We start from the raw sequence: 27,096 nt of genomic DNA on the forward strand, positions 1-27,096 counted from the left end.
ATTATGAAATAAAAGCAATTTTCTGTATTTGTGCAGGTTGCAAGGGAGGCAGTGTGTTTTTCTTCCTCACTTATTTGTAAATAAATATTGAACAGCCTGTGTCAAGAATTTAGAGGGGAAAAAAATCCTTACTCTTAAACTGGGGCAGTCTGGAATAATATCTTCTTCACAGTGCTCCTGAGCAAGCTGTGTGCTTGCCAATGCCTTCTCCTGCCTTTCTCTTCCCTTCCCTCTCAGCCATGTCCACCTCTTCCCTCCCCGCTAAGCAGCCATTAGGGACAGGGCTGTTCTCTAAAATTTGGTTTTAAGTGAGAGGGACCAGTGATGATGATGATGATGATGATGGATGTTGTGATGCAGTGAGGCAGGAAATCCATATTTAATGAAACTGAGGTGTTTGGGGGAAAAGGGGCATCCCGAGAATCCAGGCCATTGGCACAGAGAGCAACTTGGACTCTTGAGCTTTACCTAAGTTTCAGTTGGCTTTTTCATGTGTTCATCAGCCATGGTAAATATATGCTGTAGCAACCGTAACCACATAAATAATCTCACCTGGGAAATACAGATAAGAAACTCCCACAGAGCATGTAATAAGAGTGCCTGCACTCACACTTGCATAGAGCAAGGCCTGTCAGGTGCTCTCAGTGCCCCAAAAGGCGCTGCTAGCTGATAATTTGACTTTTTTTGCAAAAATAAACCCATCTTGATTTGCAGAGAAGTTGATTTTCGCCCCATCTCTCTTCCACTCTTGACGATGATGATTTTTTCAAGTTCCCACATCAGTGATCAAATGGGATGCAACTTACTAGGTGGGGGATCTGCAGTGGGGACCTGGGAGCCAGGGGTTTATGACCAGTTGTTAAGTCTCCGGGGATGTGGCAAAGCTGATCTGAAGAGTTCTGTGAAAATGTAGATTATTAAATCATAAAAGTGGCTTAGAAATGGGTTTTTCCATAGTGGGTTTCTGCATTTAATATTAAAATGTGTCCCTTGGCCAGCATTTTTCCTCCATCACACTGTCATATTATCTGCCCTGCCTTTATGGTCTTTGAGCTTGCCTACACAGCAGAGTTCATCCTCCGCAAGGCGGGCTGTGATGATACAACCAGGATGTCCCTGCAGATTAGTTCCCTGCCTTGGACACCCCCGGTGAGGTTCATCTCGTCCAGGTGTGCTCCCCACCTCAAGGTGCTTAATGAGCTGCCCGAGCCGGGAGCAGGGTTGTGGCTGAATCCCCTCGTGGAGAGTGTACCCAGGGCTTCGACCACACACCCCAAATATGCACCCATGGGGGCGGTGGGACTCGACCCACCGGCTCAGTAGGGTGAGAGGTTTGTCCCTTTCGGGGTAGTGCCATGCAAAGGCTCATTGCTCACTAAGGGGAACTCGGTGGCTAGAGAGGTGCTGAGTCTGGAGAGCCTGGTGGGCACTAAATTTACTGTGTTTAGTTTACTGACCTTACCAAGGAGACAATTTTGGAGGGCCACTGCTGCATTAGGGGTTGGCTTGCCTGTTTCTATGTAACAAAAATATCCTGCCACTGCCTATGTGGAAGATCAAAATGAACTGGCAACTGTCACCTTTTTATCATTAGTTTCACAGTATTTGGTATTTCCTTTAAGCCTGGCTTCCTAAATTTTCACCTTTTTTTTGTTGTTGTTTTTTTTTTTTACTTTTAAAGGCAATTTATGGCTTTTGACTATTGCAAGGAAGAGTTTGAAAATATGAAGCCAGGGACACAAGAACCAGAAAATAATATTTCAATTTGCACTCTAAAAATGTTGCAATTTTTAGTGCATCACACTGTTCATGATTTTTTGAATTCTTGATGTTTTTAGCAAACAAAAAATGAACAGTTTTTTTCCAGAACTGTATGGAATAATGGGCAGATGCAGGATAAATGCTGAAGAAAATGTAGGTGTTTCATTGTCATCTGTAGAAAAGCAGTAATAATGTTCATTCTTGCAACACACTGGAAAAGGCAGGAAAAAAAGGGAAATTTTATTATTGGATAATAAAGCTTTGCCAGTTGTTTATTTTCTGTAGATAAATAAAGTTCTGTAGTTTCCATAAGGTTGTTTAATCCCACCACTGCTACTAGTTTGGTGTGTTTTAACTTCAGATAATTGAACAGGGGCATAGTTAAAGGCATGCAAATATAGAAGTCAGAGTTTTGGGGCGTTCCCGGCTGTCTTTTGAAATTAATAAAATAAGATCGGGTTTTCAGCTGATTTCATTCTCAAAGAAAATAGGGCTGGGCTTATTGTTACTACCACAACTGTCTGAGAAAGATTCCTACGTTTTGCTAACATTGAGTAGTGATAGCGGCATAGAAAATTCATTTGATCTTATGTAATGTTTTCATGGTTAATAAGATTTACATATGACATTTCTGTATGATTAAAAGTACTGGAATTTCATTGCAGTAGGCATTAACTCCTGTGATTGAAGTTAAGGGAGATTTCTTTTTTTATAGCTAATCAAGAGTTTAACTGCCTCTGGGGCATTTTAAGAAAATGTTATACTGTACTTAACGAACATTATACTACAAATAAGAGTGATATTACTGTAATTAAAACAATCTGGATATTGCTTAACGAATGTTTTTCTTATCTTAATGTATAGGCAGTAAGGATTCATGTAGTTGCCTTTATTAACTTGTGGAGTTAGTTAAAAAGCTGGTTAAAGCAGTAAGTCCATATCAGGTCAATATAAAATGCTTATGTAGGGATTTCATTGCTCTTATAAATCTGACTAGTTAAAAAATAAACACAGATGCTTGTTTGTGCCATCCTGAGCCATACTGCAGGGTAGTATTTCTGCCTGTAGACATTTCTAAAGTTAAGTGTTGCCTGGAGCACTGCAGGATTTGCAAGCGTTCTTCTTTATCGTCCATTTAGGAAATATTTTAAAATTTCCACCAGGCTTATATTCAAAAGCAGAGAGCAGTTGGTTTTCAATTAGTGTACCTATAGTTGCTGTTGAACTAACAGCACTGTCCATTCATTCTTTTTTCTGTCATACTGCATCAGCCTTGATGTAATTACATTTTACTTTTTTGATATAATTGTGGTGCATTTTAGTTTTATAGTTCTCTTCTTCAGCAGTTTCATATTTACTAATTGCTTGCTAAATTGTTCTTAACTGCTCAGTTATTTGGCACAGAAACCATTCTGAGTAAGTTCAGTTTAATACGAAACAATTCTTCTATATAATTCTTCTACGTAGTAATTCTTCTACAAAATAATGCTTGACTAAACAAAAATCATAATCTTACTTTTAATCTTACTCTGAAAACATCATGCAGAGTGGAAATTTTTTTCCCCAGCTGGGATCGAGCATCTTTATATTGTTTAAAAGATATTCACCAGCTGGACTGCATCTGCATGCATCTAAGTCTCAATTTTGCACAAGTCTCTGTGCCAAAACCTGAAAATAACAGGTTGGCCCACGTATAGCCTAAGAACACATGGAAATGGAACAGTTTCATAATCCAAAATTAATCCCCAGTCCTGCAGGCACTTAAGCACATGGTTAATTTTAAGTGTTTGACTAGTCCTTTTGATTTCTCTGGGCTAAGCACATGCTTGAGTGGGTTTACAGGAGCAATCTCAAAGTGCAGAGAAGACTGCAATATTGTTTTGTTTTTCCTAAGTAGTAAAAATGTCTGTGCTTTATTTAGGAGCATAATTTACATACATTTCTAAGTACAGGAATCATTGAGCTGTTTGTATTTTGGCTAAGTATAGACTGCCATAAATTTCAAATCAAGATAAAATATGGCCTATTTAGTGAAAAATCCTCAGAAGTATGAAAGGAACCTCAGTTTGTAAAATATCCCCACCACAACCAAAATTACAAAGATGACAATTTGTCATTAAAAAATCAGAAATTCTGAAAGACCCAAAGTGGGTGACAAATTTCTTATTTCTGCAGCACAAATATATTGACACTTGATTCATTTCCTTCTGCTAAATACTCTCAGGCACATCTTTAGTGTAATTTTTTTTTAACTCGCATGTAAATCAGAACTGATTTTAAGGACTGTACTGTTTTCCTTTTCTCTCATGCTGTGCAAATATGGATATCTAACCTGCATAGGCTCTGGTGAGCATAGTGGCTCTGTGTTACAGCAAGGTCATTTAACAGGCAGGAATGGCACTTTATTGATTCTAACTTTATCAAGTGCCTGTTTCTTGTTTTACATATAACTCGTTAGCAGTCCGCTCCTAAACTGCTGGGAAGGCTTTGGCTGTCTGGGACTCAGACTGTAATCACAGTAATTAACACTGAATTTTTGAATCCTGGTCTCGATCTTGACCTTGCAGCATTTAGCCAACATGCACACAGCTGGATCAGTGGCAGGAGCTGCAAGAGCTCAGCAGTGGGGATGCTCCCTGTATCCTGGTGTGGGCACCAGGATGGAAAGAATAGAGGGGAGCGGGGAAGAAAAGAGGGGAAAAGCATGTTCAGTAAGAAAAGAAATTCTGTCCAAACATTCTTATCAATTTTTGTGCATTGTGTACATAGAGACATGGGTGGGTGCAGAGTCGGTGTGTGTGAAAATGTTCAGGCAGAGTTAGTAGGAAGGGAGGTACCCGACAGTGAGCCAGAGGGGAGAACTGGAAGAGGCAAGAGTGGTTTTGCGGTGACAGAGAATCTCCTCAAAGTTTAACTTTTCTGCAGAGGCCACCAACATGGGTCTGACTTTAGAAAAGTGCAACCATTACAGATTTGTGAGTTTTATATGTTCACTTCCTAAGAGAGAGTTTGGCATGGGATGCTCCAGGAGGGCTTTTGTTGTTGATATGTGCCTGATCCTCCTGAACTGGAAGATGCTTGACCCCAGAGGCCATGCTTTTTCCTTTGTGTTGCACAGCCCTGAGCACACTTGGTACGTACTGGTTTGTACACAACAGTGATAAACCAAAACAAATCATACATTGATGTCATACATCCAAGTAATCTCTTCTTACTCCTCAATGCACATCTTAGAAAAGGCTAATTTTATGTGTAGTCCTATATAACCTCTCGATATGGTATTGAATCTTTATCTTTATTGTGGTATATTTTTGCTATTTAAAATGCGTTGTAATTTTCTGTTGCAGTTGCTAGTTGCAATTCTGTGAAAAATACATAATGGAAGAGTTTCTGTTAGGAAACTGTATATAGCTAAACAAAATTTTACAAAATCTCTTTACAGTGTTGTAGATTCAAAAAATGCAACGTAGAAACAACATTAGTTAAATACATAAAAGCACTTACAGTTTACTAGTAGAAATTAGAACTTCAAAACTGTTTATATTTAGTGTTTATGTTTATTTATATATCTTTATATTTAGGAAAACAGGGAAGTTAATTGTTATCTTAACTACACCTTCCCTTGATTAGTGTGGCAAAGTGAATTGTCACAGAGTGCTTTTCCATTGCCTTGCAGTGATGTGGTTTGATTAAGTAGCAGAAAGCATCCCAAGGAGCCAGAAACTTTGCTAAGAGTAAAAGCAAAGTGAGGCACAGCTCAGCTCGGGAATACTTTGTGAGCATGACAAGTTATTCAGAGTTATCCACACCGCAAGGAAGGGAGCAAACCCTTGACTGTACGTCACATATGTTAAAGCTCCCCAAGACAGGACACCAATTAACCTTGGATGATAGCAAACACACACACACAGGCTGCCCGAGAGAAGCAGCCTGTTGCCATTAGTAGGAAGCGTCAGCCCTTGTCACCCTAAGCCATTATTTAAATTTCTTTTAAAATTCCTTTATTAAGTCAAAGAACAGTAGCACTCTCCGCTTCCTCACAAACAGACTGGTTTTGCTGCCATGAAAGCAGGAGACTTTAGTAATATAAGAAAAAATACCCCACAACAAACTGGTCCTTTTATTTTTATCCTTGCTGTCTAATTTGGCCATTTTGAACTGAGAAGAAAAAAAAAAAAACAACTGATCTTCAGTCAAAAGCAATTCAAGGCATGATGGAGCTTGGAGTGAACCAAAACAACAGGGTCAAATGTAGTTGAAAGAACATGGTGGGGTAAATAAAAGGTCTTTTTTTTTTTTTTTTTTTTTTTTTTAACATTTAGTGCTGGTGGGAGGAGAAAGTTTGGTTAACTATTTAACCTATGATAGCCTTTTATCATTTTATGGCTTAGGGGTCCGTGATTTTAAGCCTTTGTCAGTAAGTGCTTGGTTTATATTTGATCTTTTCTCTGGTGTGCAGTTATATGACTTCCATATCAATTTACTGGAGAGGAAAAAATTATAAATAGCAGCCAAAGACACATATTTTTCCTAGAATTAGTTGCCAGCAACTCTGGATTTGGTACTGAGTTTCCATTTAAACCTGAACTGCTTTCTTCCACTCACACTCCTCTGCCTTGTGATTTTTTTTATCGCTGGGGCTCCCCTTCCCCATTCGGTTCGCCTCTCTGTTTTTTGGCTGTAACGTGATGTGTCCTGATCAGTTGGAGAAAAGAGCTTGCAAAAGGTCACTTGGAAGCCCCCTTTTCATTTCTCCCCGCTACAGTTTTTCCAGCAGGCAACCGCGCTCAGGAGCAACCCCCTCCAATCTGTCCCTTTTGATATCCAAAGCTGGTTGTTACGGGGGTTAAATTTCTTAATTCGCTGAGTTTTTGTGAGCACTTCTTCAGCCCACCGCTCGCAGTCCCCGCGGCTGGGTGCAGACTGCCTGTCTCCCTGAGGATGCTGTGAAAGTGTTAGAGTTTATTCTTTCACCTCCTTCAGACTTGAGAGACAGGGGCCATTTTTATACCTGTATATCTCCTATCAGCTTCAGGGGAATTAATATCCATGTTACATCTGTGCGAGATCGTATCAGGCTGATGGAGGGAAGTTTAAAATTAGACAAAGCCTCTTCCAAAGCGCTTTGACTGGGGAGGAAAGTTGCTTGTCAAGAGATCTCAAACCTACGAGAGCTGGTGGCTTCTGCCTGCCCTGGCAAGAGTTCAGGTTTGGGGGTTTCTTAATTAGTTTTTGGAAGGTCAGGGAAATGACCGTAGTGGGTCTAGAACAAAGGAACAAATCAAAATGTAAAGCTGAGGGTTTCATATGTTGATAATCCCCCAGTTTTAATTTTAGCATAATTGGATCAGGGTTAGTGGCAGTTGTTAGGTAAAGTACCTTCCCCAAGTTCTGACTTTATTTAAAAGTAAATATAGCTCTTCTCTTTTAACCTAAGTTTTTTTCTTATACCGCCCCCCCAACCCCCCCACCCCACACACCCCCCCAAGAAAGATCGCTCAGTTTACCTTGGATTCATTTCCACTAGGAAAGCCCTAAGATTTCGGGGACCCTGTATTCAGATGGTAAAGCTTGTGACATGAGCTTTTGTTTACCATGCGAGGAAACGTTAACATTTTTTCACATGTTAACTTTTTAACAATTGCGAGGAATTTCTTTTCCTTGAAAACTGCCGTCCTTTTCTTTTTCCTCCCCTTTTCTCCCTTCTTGATATTTTTATTTCCCTTTTATATGGAGACTTGTAGATTTTGTCACTTCAAACGTTAGCTGTTCCTCCTCTTTTCTTTCTTTTTACAATACGCACTAGGAGATTTTTTTTCTTTTTTTTTTTTTTTTTTTGCATATTCCTCCCCTTTCTCTGTGAGATATTGTAGATGACCAAATTTAAAACACTACAGTATTTAGCATCCCTGCAGTGCCGTTTTAAGTATTTGGACCTGGAAAATGCCCCAAGTAATAACTACCTGAATTGCTTTTAATTACACAATATAGCTGCATCATTTTACTTCAGATTCTTTTTGATTGATGCTGTAAGGCAATTGTAACCATGGATGATGGGATTAAGTGCCTCTTGAAGTGACTTTAGCTTCTTGTGGGAACAAAGGGAAAGAAGAGAACACTTAGTCCCTTTTTGAGTGAACAGCCTTTTTTCACTTGCTATATAAAGAAATACAATTAACAAACATTATCCCCAGAGGTGAATTGAAATGTACATGCGGACAATAACCGCTCTTGACTGCAATTAGACATATATGATCCGAAGTATTTTGGCCATTCATTAGTGCTAATTGTTTGAGAAACAAGCCCAGAGAACAAATGATTAAAATGTTAGTGCCATAACCAGGATTATTAGCATGTGTGATAAAATGCATGCGCCGCAGCTGTACCAATAAAACTCTCCGGCAAGTTGCTTTGATTCGACAAATACTCAGCTCGGCTGCGAGCCCTTCATATTTGCACAGGGCCTGCTGCTGTTTATAACAAACAACTTATACCTTCTTTTCTTAATTAGAAAGAATTACTATGCAAATTACGGGGCTTTGTAATTTTGTAGAAGTTTCCTTTGTCTTTGGCAGGTTATTTGTGTGAGGTTGTGAGCTACTCTGTAGTAAATTCGACACAAGAAAACCATTACATTTACTCAGGGGGGAGTGTGTGTGCACATATTGGAGAAATAATTTGTAGGACATTTTGCGGCATCAGCTGGGTTGTGTTCAGTGGGGTCTTGGGTCGGTTCTGTCCTGCCACAGCACCACAGATATCCAGGATTGTGGTTGGTATGCAGTTATGTGCATACAGGTCAGAAACTCACACTGTGGAAATTATCCAGCCTTCTTAACAGTTTCTAGTTGAATGCCTAAAAATGCTCTTCAGAAACACTTTGCCAGCACTGTGCCAGAGATTGTAGGAGAGATTTGGCCTGTTGAGCAATGGGTATTTTTCCATGCGTTAGGCAGATCATGGTGTAGTGTCTCTTCCAGGCATGATTTGATCTAGCAGATAAACAGGGAACAGAGGTGTGAGTTAAAGTGCTGATCCCAAAAATCACTTGTGGGAGTACTTTACTTTGTGAGCTGTATGTTGTTGGCTCCAATGAGACCACACAGGTGTGTACCATTAAGTATACGTGTGAGTATAAGCAACGCTGGAATGTGAAAATGCAGTTTAAAGCAGGGAAATGTGTATAATTTGGGGTAATTTTACTGGTTGCCGTCACACTGTGTAGCTGCCATTGCAAAGTGCAATGTCTTTTAGTCATCAAAAAGATTTTCTTTTCTCCTTCCTGAGGATGAACTATTTGCTCTTGGGTGAAATGGTTCTCAGAGGATCACGAGTAACTTTAACTTTCCAGCTACTTTTACATATTTGATGAAGACTTCAGTAGAATGTTGTTTGCTGAAAAAATTTAGTTTCATTTCCAAGACCCAAGAGCATTCAGCGTGCTGCTAGATGCTATGAATGAAAATAGGCTGCTGTAAAACAATTTAATGAGCATTACCCAATAGCCTAGTCCTTGTTTTAACTTACAGTGCTTAAAGGAAGAAACATTGTCTTAGCAAATTCGCTTGGCTTATGTCCATGTGTTTAGTTTAAAGCATAGTCAGGCTTAGTTTGAATCATTAAAATACTTGCAGTCAGGAAACATATGTAAGATTTTCTTCCTCTTTATGGCATGGGGTTAACAATATAATTGAGATTGCAGTGCTGTGTGGGTTTTTTTGTCCTAAAAAAGTAACAAAATAACAGAAGTCAAGATAATCAGGATAGTGTTTCCTACCAGAGTAGCTAACTGCTCATATGCATAGCACACTGGGCCTTGCCACTGTTTTAAAAAGGTCTGTAGGCAAATGGATTTCTTAATAAATCCACTTCTTCCTCTATATTTCATTTTATTGTGGAACATAAAATATGACTATGTGAGGAAAATGCAGAGTGAGAACAGCAGATGATTTTTTAAGAATACATGTCAAAATAATGAAAACATTTACGGCAGTAACACCTAGGCATACTTGTTGAAAACTTTATTTTATGTGTACGTTTCTAGAGCTCTTTGTTTTGAAAGGAGAAGGATGCTAGGTTGGTCCACTGACACCAGTTCCTCCTGTACATTCTTTTTTCTGGCCATGCCTCTTGAAAAAAATATTGCTTCAACTTGCTAAAATGTTACATAAAACTACTAATTTGACACATTGACAGTATATTTTTATAATAATCTGCGTCCTGAGTAGCCTGTGTTTTGGGCCCTTGTGGCTACAAAGTTGAGTCCTGAAGAAGAGATACCAGTGCTCACAGGCCATAGTATTTCTAACATTAAGCCTTTTAGGTGATGGTATTTTAATGGATTAAATCTACCACTTCTTTGGAGTCAGGAGGTCTGCTGGGGAAGCCATACTACACCCCCATCTAAACAAAAGTTCATAGACCTCAGTGGTGACACCTGACTAAATCTGGTCTGCAGGTAATGAAGGTTTTACCTGCATGATGCTACACACCATTTTGCGTGGCATGCAAAGCAGAGCTGCCTTCATGGGGCTTGCAGGCAATGAGCGGGAAACCACCTGGTCAAACAGCTCTTGGTTTGATGACAGCCCAGAAGAAATCCTGGGAAATGTGTGGCAGGAGATACACCTCATCTCAGCATGCTCTGAGATTATAGTGTTAACCATGTTTATCAGGTTTCTGGTGGGTTGGAGGGGTGGTGAGAAGCAGTCAGTCATTAAGGATGCTTCAGGGGCTGCTTGGCTCTAGGCTGGAGTTAACTATTAATGGGCTGAGCTCTTTGACTCCTTTGTGCCTTTGGGAACTACAGGGTTGAAGCCATCAGAGAAACAGAATAGAAACTAATCACTTTTGTCCCATCCTATAAGTTTAGTGAAGGATTTCGAACTTCTTTACTGACCCCTGTGTCACACAGAAAAAAGAACCTCCTCTTTGAGATAAACCACTCTTCCACTTCCACCTCCTCCTTGCTCTCCCAAAGTGTACTACTGCAAGAAAATGGGATTAAGTAGATTTAACTAGCAGCCACTTGAGTTGCCACAAGTTGTGTAACCATCCCCACTTCAACATGAAGCAGGGGACGTGAAGTGGTTTGTGGGAGAGGGGCAAAGAGGGTACTTAGGAGAGACTCAGTGGATCTCAGTTGCACGTCTCCAAATGTTGTTAGGACCTCCACCACCTAAGTATTGAAGTTCTTGCTGTTAAAGATTAAGAAGATTTATTAACAAGGGTAGCACTGGCGCTTGTAATAAAATGTGTCATCTCTATTTAACAGCAAAGCTGCCCCATTTCTTAGGCCGAATTAAGCATTACCAGGCATATTACAAAGAAGAGTCTGGCAGTGGATTTTTGTGGGCTCCTAAAGTGGCTCCACCCAGGACATGCAGAGGTGCAGCAGAGGAGATGGTGGAAGAATTGTCCTTTTTCATTTAATTTACTGAGATAAAATGTAATTAAAGTTTTCTTCCTATTTTTAACCCAAGACTTATATTCAGCTTTAAGGGTGCACACTGCAGGGGAAGAGACGGTTCTTCAACAGGGTTAGCTTAGAAAGGCAAGTATGGTAGTGGTCTGTCAGCAACGTGACACGTTGGCCCTGATTTAGATTGACTGAACTAATTTCCAAACATTTGAGAGGGTTAGTCACATTCACTTTGAAGAAAACCCACATCCACATGTAGCCATGCGTCATCCAAGTTTAGCAACTTGGGAAGCATTATTAAGAGGGGCATAGGAAAATGCATGGGTCCCTGGCATGATGCGATAATGACATGTTCAGCATGGTGCTAGAAAAGCTTTGCATTATTCAAAGTGCTGAATAATATACATGATAATGCATAATGGTGTTATATGGTAGGATTATTTTGTGGCATAAGTGACTTGTGCTCTGAGTATGAAGGCAAATTGTATTATTTTGTCCTCATTTTTGATGTAGCAGAATAGGCCTGGGGAGTACAGCGTGAAATGGGGAGGAACAGGAGCAGCCAAGGCAGTTTTTTTGGAAGGCCATGAAACACAGTGGCACCCTCTGCAATTTATTTCTCTATGCTTGTAATTATGGTGCAAAGCAAGCTCCCTACTGTACTCAAGGGCAGCCTCCCCCAGCAGCCCCACTGCCTCCAAGTGCACCAACCCTCCTTGTGCCTGGGGTGGGTTGACTGGTCCCTCCCTGGGAATACTGGCACAGGGTGGAAACTGCCACAAGCCTGACGCCTATGGGCCATACAGGATGCCACCCACTCAAGCCATGTGGCACCACAGGCTCACACCCGCACCGAAGTGTGGTGTATAAAGCATTTATAAATTTTGAAAGGCACTGCAGCCAACAACCTGCTGCTGATGCTGGTGGGCTTATGAGCCTTGTCAATGCTGTGGATCTCAAGGTCTGAAGGCTTCTGAGAGAACATGTTGGGATTAGTGAGGTTCCACATTACATGGGGGATATTTTCATTCCTGTTTTCCTCATTTCCCCCTCCATCCATTTTGCTTATTTAAAATTTGCATGCAAATATGTTTGTTGATACAACACCAAGGTTGCAAAATCAACTTCACAAACCCATGTTTGTTTTAATCAACACCCCTGCTTCACTCACAGCATGCTGTCCAGCTCCTGGAGCAAACACGGCAGATACCAGCCTCCTCCCTAAAGTGGTCCTGATCTGTTTTCAGCACAGCCTTCATCCAATGGAGGAGTCGTATGACAGGCGAAAAACCAAGCACCACCCTTCTGTATTTAATACTTGCCGTAGTGCACAGAACAGGCAGCTTAATTAAGACTGCACAGACAACCTTAGCCCTGGCAGTTCTTCAGTTCTGAGTGTTTAAGTTTGCAACTTCTGTTGAACATAGTAGTTTTGGAGTTTTATACTGTAATTAACTGTAATACCTATATCTCCCTACCTTAACTCTTCCTAAGGAAACAAACCAAAAAAAACCCCAAAACCAGCACTGTCTAAGTAGGAACGTTTCTCTTTTAAAATATAGTCAAGTATTCTTTACAGCATTGTAGCCAAGAGTCTAATTTTAACAATATACTTTACAGGGTGGATTCTCTTCTGCCAGCTGGTGTTCCTAAGCTTAGTTATCGCTTTGCATCATCTCACAAGTACGTGCCCAGGCGAGCTGTGCTGTATGTACCTGCAGATGATGAAAAGAAGATACGAAAAATCCCATCACTAAATGTAGATTGTGCGGTGCTGGACTGTGAAGATGGTGTGGCTCTGAACAGAAAGGTAATTAAAATTTATCTTGTGATATGATCAGCACTAGAGAGACCTTGTGGAAAAACATTGCCTTTGCCTTGGGGAAGTAACAACCAGAGAGACCAAGATAAATCTTAAGATATACAAAGTAATGTAACAGTGATAGGCTTTGTGAAGGTGTTGGGAAAATCTGCTTACCCAGAACTCAAAGAGATGCCATGTGAGTAAGTGGGGAGGGAGTTTTGAAGGAACACAGAGCTGGGCGTAAACTCTCACCACAGAAGAGTGGGAGATGCTGTTATTATTGCTGCATATTTCTTAGGGAGGAGGATGAAATGGTCTGTGAGAACAGAAGCAGGAAAGGAAGAGTTAGTTCAGAATCACCACATGGGGGGTTTGTTGTTGAAACGAAAGCATCTTCATATTGTGAGCAAAACCAACATGGGTTTGGGTTTGAGCCTTGGGGTGTTTAGAAAGATTTACTTCCTGAGGTTTTTGGAAGAAATGCTGTTAGGAGTGCTTCTGAAGGAAGGAGAACTTAGAACTTGAACGTACCAGGATTTGGAGGGCAATTTAGATTGAAGGAGCTGCAAGAAAGCAGGGATGGAAAGCAGAGTGGGAGACAGATATAGATGTGTCAAGTACCAGTGCCAGGTTTTCATTGACATTGAATTGTGAGAGAGAACCATCTAGCATGCATTCCATTTTGTTTGCAAGCAGATTTTTTAAATATATGAAAATAACCATTTTAAAATATTTCACATCTTAGAATCACAGTATTGTTTAGGTTGGAAAAGACCTTTAAGATCATTGAGTCTAACTGTAAACCTAACACTGCCAAGTCCAGCATCTTAAACAATGTAAACTAACGTACATGTTTCCTAGTGAAAGCTATTTCTTAATAGGAATGTAAGTTTGCTGTCACATCATTTTCATATTTGTCAGTTTTCCTATCTACCTTACAGTACTTGAAATTACAGCAAACAGTGTTTAGGGTTTGAATATGAATGCATTGTCCAGGAAGTTATGAAAATAGGCTTGAAAATTTTCCTGTATTATCTCAAAAATGTGGATTTTATTCTTTTCTGTTTCTTGGGACTTAATGCTTTCCAGAAGGACTCTCTTGGATAGTGCTCTCTTTAACCTTCAGTTCTTTACAGGTATGTTGGAAAGAAAAAAGTTCACAGAATTTGCATATATCTATTTTAGTTCTGAAAAGTGAAAATAGCATTGCTAAATGTTCATGTGTACTGCTGAAGACAGTTGGAAAACATTTTCCAGTTGCTAAAATTCTGTGTGGAAGACTAAGATTATATCTGCTGTCCCAGCTGATTAGTATTGTTTAGGTCATATTTGGGAGGCTGCTGCTGTAAGATGATACAAGACACAATTGTGTATTAAACTATAGTATTTTTAGGTGCATCTTAATTATTTGTAATAGAGGATGTCAGCAAAACAAAATTTTATGATCAAGGTGACAAAGTCGATAGTAGTGATTTCTAAAGGCTGGTAAACTCTAGCTTTGTTCAGGTGAAGGGGAATTATGCTACTGGGTATAACATTTCGAAGAAATTAGGGGAGAAATCTGTAATAGGAACTTGAGATGACAGATGAGCCCCTGACTGAGCTTAAATGCAAAAAGGAAGCAGACAGGAGGTAGAAGTGGGGACAGGCTACCAAAGAGCAACACAGAAGTGTGGTCCAGACACGTAGGTGCAGAACAAGGAAGGTCGAGGCTTGGCTGGAATCAAAACTGGTGGAACAGGACAAGAATGACTACTATGAGTGCATCAGCAAAAAAAATTAGAAGGACAATCAGGGAAAGTGTGGACCCACTGCTCCATAAAGTTCTCAGGCCTACTAGGTCATCTCCTAGAAGCAAAACTTGGGGGAGGGAGGTAGCAGCCACAGTAGGGGAGGATGAAGTTAGGGTCTGTTTAAATAAGCTGGTCCATGTGACCAGACAGGACATGCTGGAGACCACTGAGGGAGCTGACTAGTGTCATCCTGGAGCTTCTGTCTGTCATCACTGAAAGGTCATGGTGGCAGGGGGAGGTTCCTGATGCCTGGAGAAAGGCAAATGTTGCAGCCGTCATCAGAAAGGGTAAGAGTGAAGAATTCTGGGCCCATCAACCTCAAGTCAGGTTCCAGGAAAGTGGTGGTGCTGGTTCTCATGGAAGGTATTTTAGGACTCAGCCAGAATGGATTGATCAGAAGCAAGCTGTACCTGGCATTCTCCAAATGAATTACTACTCCAAATGAAAGACTATGAAAGCTGAATAGATGTTGCCTACCTTGATTTTGGAAAGCTTTTGCTGTGGTCTCCTGTAATACCCTGGTCATCAGCCTGATTAAAAACGGACTGGATGGATAGACTATAGGGTGGATAGCCATTTTGCCAGAATTGGGTAGTCTATGCTGTGTGCTGTACTGCAGCTACCTCTGCTGGGGCCAGTCCTATTTATCTCCTTCACTAGCAACCAGGCTGATGGGATGGAGTGCACTATCACCAGGTTCATGATGAAACCAAACTAGGGTACAGCTGATATGCTGGAGGGCATGGCTACTTTTCTGATGGGGCTTTGCAGTCAGAGGAAAAACTCGACAGAAACATAGTAAAATCCAACAAAAATAAACACAAACTCCCAGCATAGGGCTGGAGCACCCACACACAATCTCCTTGTGTCTAGAGGCAAAATGTAGGGGAGGGAGATGTTACATGCAATAGAGGGTGGAGTTAGGATCTATTTAAATAAGCTGATCCATGGAAGCAAACAGGACACGCTGGAGGCTGCTGAGGGAGCTAACTAGTGTCATCATGAAGTTGCTGCCTGTTGTCATTGAAAGGTATGGTGGCTGTGGGAAGCTCCTGATGCCTGGAGAGAGGCAATCATTACAGCCATCATCAGAATGGGTAAGAGCGAGGAGCTGCGCACCCATCAACTTCACACCAGTCTTGAGGAAAGCGACAGTGCTCACTGTCATGGAAGATACTTCAAGGCACCTAAAGGACCTAACCAGAACGGACTGATGAGGAGCAAATTGTGTCTGACAGACCTGATTGGCCTTCTCTTCTGTGATGACTGGCAGTTTGGATGAGGGGAGAGCAGCAGATGTCTTTTATCTAAGTAAGGTGATTAGTAAGGCTTTTGACATAGTGTCCCGTGACATCCTGGTAGCCAGCTGGAGGAGCAAGGGACCATACAAGCAGCCTGCCTGGCCAGAAGAGCTCAAACAATAACGCTCGGTAGATCAGAGCCTAACTGCTGCTTGGTCAACGGTGGCATTTTGCAGATATCGTGTAACATTTCAGTCAGCAACCTGGGCGATTGCATGCCGTGCATGCTCACTCAGCAGGTCTGCGGGTGATGGCATCTTGCAGAGGCATGGCTGGACAGCAGGACTGCCCCTTAGAGGGGTTTCTGCAGTCTGGAGGAAGGGGCAGGCAAGAACAAAACGGAAGCCTGAGTGCAGGGCTAGGGTACTCCCACACACCAGCACAGGCTGGGGCTGTGACTCCCCGGGGGCACCTCTGCCGAAGAGGCCCTGGGAGCTGTTGTACCACAGGCTGAACGGGGGCCAGCGGTGGGCCCTTGCGGCAAAGGTGACCGACCACCAGGGCTGTGCTGGCAGCGGGGCAGCCAGCAGGTCCAGGGAAGGGGACCCTCCCCTCCACTTGGCTTGTGGGGCTCTCCCGGGGCAGGGGAGCTGTGCCCAGCTGTGGACCCCCGGACAAAAGAAGGACTGGCCAACCAAGGGGAGCCCAGGAATGGCTGCCGAGGTGGCCACGGCGCAGGAGGAGAGGCTGAGGAGCTGGGTTTGTTCATCCTGGAGAAGAGGCAGCTGAAGGGCCTTGCTGAAGGCTTTGCTGCCTGAGGGGAGCTGGTGGGTGGCAGAACCAGGCTCTTCTCAGAGGAGCTCAGCAACAGAGCAAGAGCAATGGCCACAAGTTGCCTGAGGGGAAACGCTGACCGGAGACAAGGGAAAAAAGTCTTCCCCATGCCGGGGGTCAAAGACTGGAAGGGGTTGTCCAGAGCAGTGGGGCATCCTTCCTCCGTGGGTGTATTTGAGCCTTGGCTGGGTGAGGTCCTGATCAACCTGGTGTAGAGCGGTAGTTAGTCCCGCTTTGAGGAGGCAAGTGGACGAGACGGTCTCCTGAGGTCCCTTCCAACCTGAATTAGACCGTGTGACTGCACAATCTAGTAGCAAAGCATAATTTGAAGTGATTGGAAGATTGAATTTCATTTTTAGATCTGCCACAGATACTCAGGAAGACTTTGAGTCTTAGGTTCTGTGAATGTGAAGCTGAAATTATTATTGCTCTTGCAGCCTAATTTATTAATGTTTATGAGGTGTTTGGAGAGTTTGTGTGAAAGATATGTCAAGAACACGCACTAAAGCACAATACTCAGTGGCCCATTGCAAATGGGTCATCTTAAAACAGAGAAAACCAACACTGGGAAACACAGTGACACTGAGTCTGTCCTTTAATCATTATTCTTAAAACAAGTAGTACCGATGACTTTGACTATTTATTGCCATGTTGTATATCACTAAAAATGCTACTTGCAGATTTTCTTGAAACTGCTGCAGAAATGTTGGATTTTGGGAAAATCAGGACCTGATTGAAGGTTCACAGTGCTTTGGGCCAAACTTACCTGTCTACAGGAGGCCTTCACTTGCAGCAAGTCCAAGCAGCAAATTTGTACCACATCTTTACAAGTCTATTTTAACAAGATGCTGTGGGTTTGTGTTAGGATTCAGTTAGATTTGGAGAGATCAAGAATCTGGAATGTCAGTAGCTCCGTTTGGTTAGAGGGAAACAAGTAAGACGACCTTCCTATAACTGAGCCTGATAACATTTGCAAAACTGCATCTGGTTGCAGTAGCTGCTTTTGAAGCTGCAGTAATGAATTAAAAACCTTTAACTATTTTCTATGCAATATATTCTCTCAAAGAAGTTTTGGAAGATACCCTCCCCTGTGCCCTCCCTGCACAATTATGTTTTGTAGTGGCTCACAGAGAGCATCTGAAGAAGAGAGCCCATAGCCATACCCTAATTTACATACTATTTTGGTGCCTGAATTTCTTACCTTCAGGAGCTACAGTGCTGACCCTGATTTCAGGTATCATCTGTTGACTTCTTCTTTTCAAACTGCTTTTCTAGTTGATATTTTGACTAAATCAGTAAAAAAACTTTGCAGCAAAAAGTTCACAAAGAGAAAATTTCTCAACAAATTTTCTGAGGGGAACTAGTGGGAACAAGTGGCTAAAAAGCAGCGTTACAGTATGCTGAATACTAAGACTGCAGGTAGGGTGAGAGCTGATCCTCGTGTGAGTAGGACATGTGAGGCTTTTGCAACCCCTTTGGGACTAGACAGAGCTGTAGGGGGTCTTAAAAAATTCAGAATAGGGAAGATGCCAGGAAGATATCCTAGTGTTGCTGAAAATTTCAGCCTTTTTTTACAGAATTAGCTCTGGTCTTGCTGTACATATCCTACTAGCCATGGTGACCTCAAATCTTTGCTGGGGCTCCACGCACTGTTTTTAAAGGTTCAAATGCATGGTGTCACATGGTGCAGACTGTCAGCTGCCTCTCCAGGTGTCTGACTCTGTAAGGCATTGGGAAATTTTATGACAGAAATTTAGTTTTTGGCTGGGGGGAGAACTGAATACTGCTAAAGGGAAATTACTTTCTCTGGACTACTGTTCACAAATATAGGGGCTCTTCCCCACTGATGTACATTTAACATTTCTCCGGTGTTGCTACACATTTTAAAGAAATTATTCAGAATGGCTCGCTTGGTGGTATCTTCAAGTGAACAGTTCAAATAGAAATTTTAGAACTCTAAAACTAGAAATAATACAGATTGCAGTGTTGATATGTTGCAAATGCATCACACTCTAGAGACGTTTTGTGAAATGGTACAAAAATAGCCTATATCTCTTTTAGCTCTTCACAGGAGAAGGCCTGAATATTCTTTCATTTTAATTGTAAAAAAGAAAAAGATAAAAAAGATGGCTGCATCAACATGCTTGACCAAGTCATATAAGCCAGTAAGCTGAATTGCATTTTATGCCGTTGAGAGGTCTCTCTGCAGGAGCTGAGCTGTCTGAAGATATCTTGAGGGCTCTCCGCCAAGCCAGCGCTCCCTGGTATAGCTTTCTCTGTAGAGCTGCATTACTCACTGTGATTCCATGCCAGGTGAACCTACTATCGGGTGGAAAAGTTTCCTCCTCTTGTTGAAGAAAGAAAGATTTCCATGCCAGTGCTTTCATTTTCCAAGGGCAGAGTGAGCTGAGATTTCCTAGTTAGTTCCCACAGGTCTTGTAAGGTTACCACCTTTACAAGAGGGTTTTCTAGAACAGCATTTTTTCCAGCAGGATCCTGTCTTCAGTGCTGCTGTTCTTCAGAGCATCCAGGAGGTGTTAGCTGCCGGGCCAGCCTAGCAAGAGACCAGTTGGAGCTGCTAGTGTAGTGTTTATGTCTCTTTCTGAGCCCTTGACAAGAGTTTCAGAGCATTTTGATGCCTCCAAACCAGTGCTATTAGTGGCTTTATCTTCACTGAGATCAGTAGGATGGTTATGAATAATTGAGATATATGGCACCTTACTCTGTAGCTCTCTTTAGTGTACACATCTTTTGTATATTAGAGGTGTAAAAGCAATCGCTTGGAGTGTACATATGGCTGGGTAACATCTGCACGGTCCTCTGGCATGAGACATTTGAAAACAGGAAATTTATTTGTTGTTCCTCTGGAACTACATAGATCTCATTCATTCAAAAGAAGTTACTGATACTCGGGACTGCACCGTAAAATGATGTAGGACTGTTTAGGGTTTAAGTTCCTAAGCTCTTTTTGCTGTGAACTGTGATTGTATCACTTTTGTCTCTTCTAGAATGAAGTTGTGCTCTCCTCCAGCACTTGAGCAAGAGAAGGTGAGGAAGGGGAAGCCTCAGCTCTGTCCTTTCCTCACATTCCTTCCTCAAGAAGGGAAATGGCAGCCCCTGAGCCTCTTCTGTTCTCCCTGCTCCACTCAGCAGTGAGGGGAAGTTTGGTTGGGCTAAGAGGATTGGTACAGAAGGACCTATCTTGCTTATCTGCAGCATGGCCTCTTAGGGTTATAGCATAAATTTGTTCCTACTTAATATATTGTAGCCACTTAAAAGATCATCACTGTGCTGTGTCACAGAAGAAAAAAAAAATATTTAATTAATTCTTTTGAATCATCTGTTTTTAAAAATAGGATTAAAGCCTGACCACTTTTCAAACTGTTCCATTATGAATAACACATACGTAAAAGATGACTCTGGGTTCATTACAGTTAAGAGCAGATCATCCGCATACATGCTGATTTTATGGAGATTTCTCCCCACGAGAATGCCTCTTCCATCTCTCTAGTGATCTGATCCTGGGGTCAGAACAAACAGCATGCCAGTGAGAGAGCATCCTTGCCTACCATTTTTCCCCTAATCTGAGGCCTTGTGACCTTTTTATTCCTTGTCACTGATGAGAAGAGGCTCTTGCATATAAAATAACACTTCAACTAAATTTGCGGGTGGAGATAAATACATAAAATGGGTCAGCATGGTATAAAAAAAAAATCCTCTGCTTTCCTTATTGAAATGAATTTCCTTATTGATCTTATTGAAGGCTTTTACAGTATCAGTGGGAAAAACTGCAGTTGGTTTCCATGAATCTGTAGCTACTTCAACAGTTTTCCTGTATTATGTGATGATTTTTTTTTAAATAAAGCTGAGTTTGTTAGGATTTATCAATGCCACAGGTATTTCTCTAGGCTCATAGTGAGAATGTTAGCTAGTACTTCATAGGCACAGTTGCATGAAGCATTCATAACTAGGTTATTTTACCAGGTCTGTGCTTTATTTATAATAAATTAGTACTGTACCTAATTGTATTCCTCCTACAGGGAGAAGGCTTGCTGATAAAGTGTGTAGAGAATGATTAAATGTACACAGGCGCATAGTAGGGTGACTTCTCTTCAAAAGTTGCACAAAATTAAAATGGGAACGCTGCTTTCCCCAGTGGCTTGCCATTATTAAAAGTCTCAGTAGCATGGGAAATTTGTTCTGTAGGAATTGGGGAGTCCAGAAGTCTCTCTGGTTTATTGTAGGGAAGCTGAACTGTACAGTGAAACTCTGCAAGGCCTTTTTGATCCTTGAAGAGTTCTGATGAATATACATTTTTATGAAAGTTGTAAAGTGTTTTCATTTCCTTATTAATCCCACCATGGTCCTGGAAGAACTGCCACTCCTGAGTGCTAACTGCAACAATAAAAGTTTTTGTTCCTATTGTTTTACTCTACAAGCCAATCATCTTCCTTACATAAAGATTTGAGGATTCGTAAGGACGATCACAATATTCAGCAATTTTCTTCTTAATGAGCTCAGTAATGCCTGTGTCTCTTCGAACAGAGCTTTTGAATTGCCAGTTACTTCTTTTCCACTGATTCAGATGTATCCAATTAAGTTTGACTTGCACATGTTCTGATATAACTTACTGCTAACAGAATGGTGTCTAGAATCTTAGGGAAAATGTCTTGGTTCAGTATTAACAGGAGTTTCAGGCAGGAATACATTAATAGACCTCGGAAAATATTTTAAAACATGCAGCTCATGTTTGTATGGACTTGGAATTCACAGTACTTCAACTCTGTTGTGTAGTCTACTGTCCACAGGCACATCAGCACACCTGGGTACTGAAGGCTAACTGTAGGACTAGAAGTCATGAATTGCTACACATTTTGGGACCAGTTTTCAATATTTCATCTGTTTTCATAGCAGGAAGGAGTTGGTTGCACAGCCATTGAGCATCTAGAACTTAGTTTGAAGGGAGCTGTTGAGTTTTAAGTGTGCTACACAATGTCAAGGCAATACCAAAAAATCAGTATACACATGTAGCTTAGAAACAATCTGTTGGATTAAATTTGGACAGACTTTTGTTTATATGCAGAGCCATGTGTTGGGTGGTGTCAATCAGGGCTGCAGTGGTACTGTGGGTGAGGAAAACGTAAAGGTACTCCCAGATTACAGTCATAGGGGTTGTCAGCACTCAGCACCATTTCCTCCAGGTCTCCTTTGCTTTTTGGTTGGCCATGAGCAGGCAGAGCAATATGTTTGTATGTCCAAGTTTCTATTGCAATTAATCTTGAAACCTAGTCTTCAACCTAAGACTCCATTGTGCTTATAACCAGTAGTCCACCCTGCTTATTCTTCCACTTTGCAAGGGCCACATTTTGAAAACAGAGAGACAGGCCAAACATGAGGAAACCCACAGACCCCATTAACAGGGACATGGATCAGAAAGTTGTGAGACACACAAAGAATACAGCACTTGCTCTCTTTGGTAAACTTTTCTACAAGGTACCTCTACAGTCACAGTTAAGGTAGTGGTCTAGTGGACCTTTGGTCTGATTTAAGATGGGCAGGTAAGGGAAGGTAGAAATTAATGGCAGTTTTCGCAGTGCAGTGATGTCATCAAAGCTGGACCTGTCCCAGGATGGTGAGGAGTGGAGGGAACCTTACAGATACTCAGAAGATTATGGGCAAAATCTGTGGTTTATTTTACCAAATTGTTTAAATGTTACCTGTTTACCTGGGGTTTAGTGTATTATTAGGTAACAAAACAAGGAAGTGTGGGGGGATGCTGGGTACGAGAGAATAATTTCTGGTGTCAGATGGAGGAACAGCATAGCTGTGTATATGGAAGTTGCAGATAAGGATAAGCATGGTCATTGCTAGTCTTGGGAACCTTGGCAGGTGTCAGCTGAAAGCATGATGTTTAACCTCTGTACCTTTGGTTTCATCTGTTATTCTTCTGGAGACCAGAGGAAAGGATCCTAGCACTCAGTGGTGGGAACTAAACCACCAGTACCTATGTGGAAGCCTCATCGCATTTCCTTCCGCTGTATGTCCAGTTAGTAGGAGTCCACAATACTTATGATGCCACAAATTCTACAGTCCCTATTCAAATAACTTTTCACAATGAGTTAAGGACATTTGTGTGTAAATGAGTAATTCAGGATTAAGCCTTTCAGGAGTTTGAGCTTCTTCCTCCTATACGCCACTATATATTGAATTGAAGGCATGTGTGTGTGCTAGTTGTGGGACACACCATTCCCAAAATAAGTATAGAACCATCTAAAACCTGCCTTCTATTTCTACAACAAACTAAGCCCATGCCATGATGTCTCTTCAACTTAGAGTGGAGTAATTTATCTCTGTTCAACAGAAGACAAAACACATGGATCATGACTGCCTAAAGGTTTACACATTCTGTGAATTACTTTCTTTTCTGAATTGTAAAAAGACTGTTATCTTAAACAGTGCTTTATATACCAAAAAATACACTTTCATGGAACAGTCTGATACCCAAACCAGCTATAAAAACACATCTCTGGCTTATTGAAACTGGAGAGCATCCAGAGCATTCATTGCATACTTGTACCAGAAGAAAACATAATATGCAACTCTTGCAATTTTTCTAGAACCTATTGTAAAAGCCATAATAAACAAGGACAAAGCATTAGGAAGTACATGCATTTGTTTACTCACATCTACCTGCATAGCTCTGCTGGTTACATAGTATGCAACAGGCTCCAGGGGCATGTGGGCTTTTAACGTGTCCCCAGGTTACACATTAACATGCCCAGAGTCTGGGCTTCCAACCGAGGAATCCTTCTGCAAAGAAGCAAAAAACATGACTTTTTTTTTCTTCATCTTGGGGAAGTCAAAACATTTAGCACATTTGGAATTTGCTCTTTTGGCAGAGTTTTTTATGTGTGTATGGACCATGTGTAGTTGTTAGCACATCTAAATGCATTGACCAAAGTATATTGTATATCTGTCTCCAAAGACAAATGCACCCATCTGCAAATCCAGCATACTACAGATTTGGCTGTTAATGTAAGCTGTTCTGCTGAGGTCACCCATCTTTCCTTTTGGCTATGAATATCACAAGGGAGATTATGATCTCTCTTTGCATTTATCAATAAGGAAAGTAATAAGCTTACTGTGGAGTCTGATCAGCACTTTGTGTCTTTTCTGAAAGGATAAGTAAAATCTTAGTGTTTTCTGAGTTTGTTTACAATTTCTATCTTTAAAGCAGCTTGGTTGCTCTGAGATTGCTGTTTCAACTCCTGAATGGTTGCATAACATAAAACTGTCTACTGTGGATCACTGTAGTAGCTCTTTCACTGCAGTGTGTTAGGACTACTCTCTCGAAAACAATGTACTTGCCAGTTGTTTCAAGATTTGGGGAAAAGAATTATAAATATTTCTCTTAATTTCTGATCACTGAGCTCCAGAGGACCCTAAATCCTTGTGTTGTTCCTCATTTGGGAGGATATGGTTGTAAAGATCCTGGCGGTTCATTTTAGGATGATTATAAACCATGGCTTGTGCATTCTTTCCTCCTTACTTGTTATAATCTCTTACTAGATTGCCTCAAAATATCTGCCTCTATGCCAGGCTTGAGATAACTTCATCCTCTAAGGTTTCACAATACAGTTGTGCGTTAAAAGGGGATATGTTGAACAAATTAGTATTTTCTTCCAGCTTAGTCAGATTATTTGGTTTCATTTTAAACTTTGATTCCACACAGACCCAATCTTCCACTCGTTAACCAATTATTTTTAAAGAGAATAATTATAGATCATCATTTAGTATGCATTTTCTTGAGAAAAAGGGCAAATTAATACATGCAAACATGGGTGAATCTATTTAAATAAACTGTCCACAAAATCCTTACAATATGTAAACAACATTTGTTATGCCTTAGAGATAGCATATGATTGGACTCATGAGACCCTGTTTATCCTACTGAACAGTTTCTTTTATAACTTCAAAGGGAATTTTATATATTTATGGCAATAGCAGGGTGTTAAGTGTAGCTAGACAGAAATTATACCTCAGCTATTTAGTTAATGCCAATAGGGATTAAATTAGATTTTATAGCTGTTAGTAGAAGTCTGTTTTGTAGCTAACAAGTGGGATTTTTAAATCCTGGAAAGCATAATCCTATTATAAAACTGGCAGCTGAATTAACATTATCTAGGAAGCAAGTCTTCACAGATTAACATTTTTTGACATTAACAAAGAAAAACTAATGCTACAGGGATATTAGATGCTTTTCCCAAAAGTAGGGAAAAAAAGGAAAGTGAATATAGGACAAGATAAATGGCACAAATACTGCAGGAAGAAAAATGGAGTGAAATATGCATGAGATGAAATCTGGGACTGGCCATGTTCTGCCTGTACAAAAGAAACACACTGGGCAGGAAAAGGCTCCACAACTGAAAATTCATATGTTTGCCCATGCATTGATTTATACGTGCCTTGTGACTAATTCACAGTTACCCAACATGAGCATGGGATAGCCACAAAGGCCTTCTCCTATCCCAAGGTCTGAGGTCTTTGCATTCCAGCTAGATGCCATAGGAGCCAAGGACTGGCAGCACTGCAGAGGAAACACTCATCCCTTTATTGAACAGGCCCATAAAGCTGTTTCACAAAGTCCATGATGAAGTTCTCCTTACATACCTGGAAGGACACATGGGACAACTGCTATAGGCAGTGGTACAGGAGATGAGTGGGTCACTGAACTTGCTTGTCTTGCAATACTTCATTCTAGGCATTGATAGACTAAGTAGCTATAAGAGTATATGCCGTGTCATATTTCAATTAAAAATTCTTTGTCCCCATCACAGTTGCAGAGAAAACCTTTTATTACTTAAAACTGTAAAATATCCATCTCCTGTAAATTATTTTAAAAGCTCTGTGTTTAGTATCTGAGCCCTTATTCACAGCTGCAGTATTGAAATAATGAAAGTAGTATTTTGTTATGTGGAGGATTAAGAAGAATCCACTTGGTAAACTTGTAAGTCACAAAAACATGCCAGACAATTTCTTCCAGATTTCACAGCATCATATTCAGTGTTGTTGACCCAGTACAGATTTTTCTGTTGCAGTATCTGTTGGCTGTCTTCTTGTCTCACAAATTTCTTTCTTCTTATCAAATGGAGAATTTCATTTATTACTAGTGAGAGCTAAACTGAAACTATTTGTTCTAACTTTGCCATCCAACTTCCCAGTTTCTTGGTTCAAGTAAAGCAGAACTATATCTGAGTCATTGTCAGACTGGGATTTTGTTATCAGAGATTTAACTGTGGCTTTGCAAACCTAATACATGGCTTCATAGGTTGATTCTCGGTTTGGTGCTTTTGAAATGCTGCATTTTCCCTCCTTGTGGGTTGCTGCTTTAACCATTATTACTTACTGGCTTACATTTTTACCAAGCATCTTTTCTGCCAGAGCACATGTGTATAGCCATCACTGCTGTGGTAAATCTGTTACCAGAGGTGTGGCTGGGACTGCCTTAAGGGCTCTCTTAAATCATGGTTGGGTAGCATAGACTTTACCTTGCAAAGCATATAACAATATCTAAGCTGTGGAAATAGTGTGAAATTTCCAAGTTGCCAAACTGCTCCTCTGAGGTTAGTGCCATGAGGAAGAACCTTGGCTTCATTATGTCAGTGGGAAAACTCACACCATTTGGCATCAATAGGACCAAGATTTATCCCCTGTTATGTGCATGTTGTATCAACAATAATGAACCCTAGTGGGAACTGGAAATAGTTGCCCTCTGTTGTGGCTCTTTTTCAAAAATCTGTCCCCCAAATGCTTTTTTAATTATTTTTCTGTATGTAGGAGTATGCAACAGTCCATAAACCTGGTGCTTGAAAGCATGCAGGTATGCTTTAGCCATTCCCAACAGCCCTCTGAGGTGCTGGCACCTTTGGAGAAATGGGAGTAGAATGTGCCTGTGATTTCTCACATCAGGATGGACATGAATTTGATGTCTCCCGGAAGCACGTGGTCCTTAGACAAAGGACCTGTCTTTCCCTCCCCCTTAAGTAATGAGCAATTATATAGGATTTTGGAGTTTGTTTCCAGTTTTGCTGTCTGAGTTGGAAGTATACAGATTTGGCCCAAAAGGCTTGGATTGTTTTTTAAAACATTTGGCTAGCTCTTCAGCTCATGTAAATAGGTTTAGCACTTCATTTTTCATTTTCACAGCAGGTGAAGCAGCTCTCAAATGAGAACTAAAGAAAG

The 27,096-nt window shown here is 41.0% G+C and overlaps 1 protein-coding gene across 2 annotated transcripts in view; it reads left to right on the top strand.

Annotated features, from left to right (window-relative positions):
* Positions 1 to 27,096, top strand: part of CLYBL (citramalyl-CoA lyase) — a 174,326-nt gene that overhangs the window by 76,762 nt on the left and 70,468 nt on the right. For both annotated transcript variants that reach the window (XM_040584455.1, XM_040584456.1), the window contains exon 2: positions 12,803 to 12,992. In XM_040584455.1, coding sequence (XP_040440389.1) covers positions 12,803 to 12,992 — 190 coding nt within the window. The remainder of the gene's footprint in view (positions 1 to 12,802; positions 12,993 to 27,096) is intronic.

The sequence above is a fragment of the Falco naumanni genome, chromosome 2 (genome assembly GCF_017639655.2).
Source record: "Falco naumanni isolate bFalNau1 chromosome 2, bFalNau1.pat, whole genome shotgun sequence".
Taxonomy (NCBI): Eukaryota; Metazoa; Chordata; class Aves; order Falconiformes; family Falconidae; genus Falco; species Falco naumanni.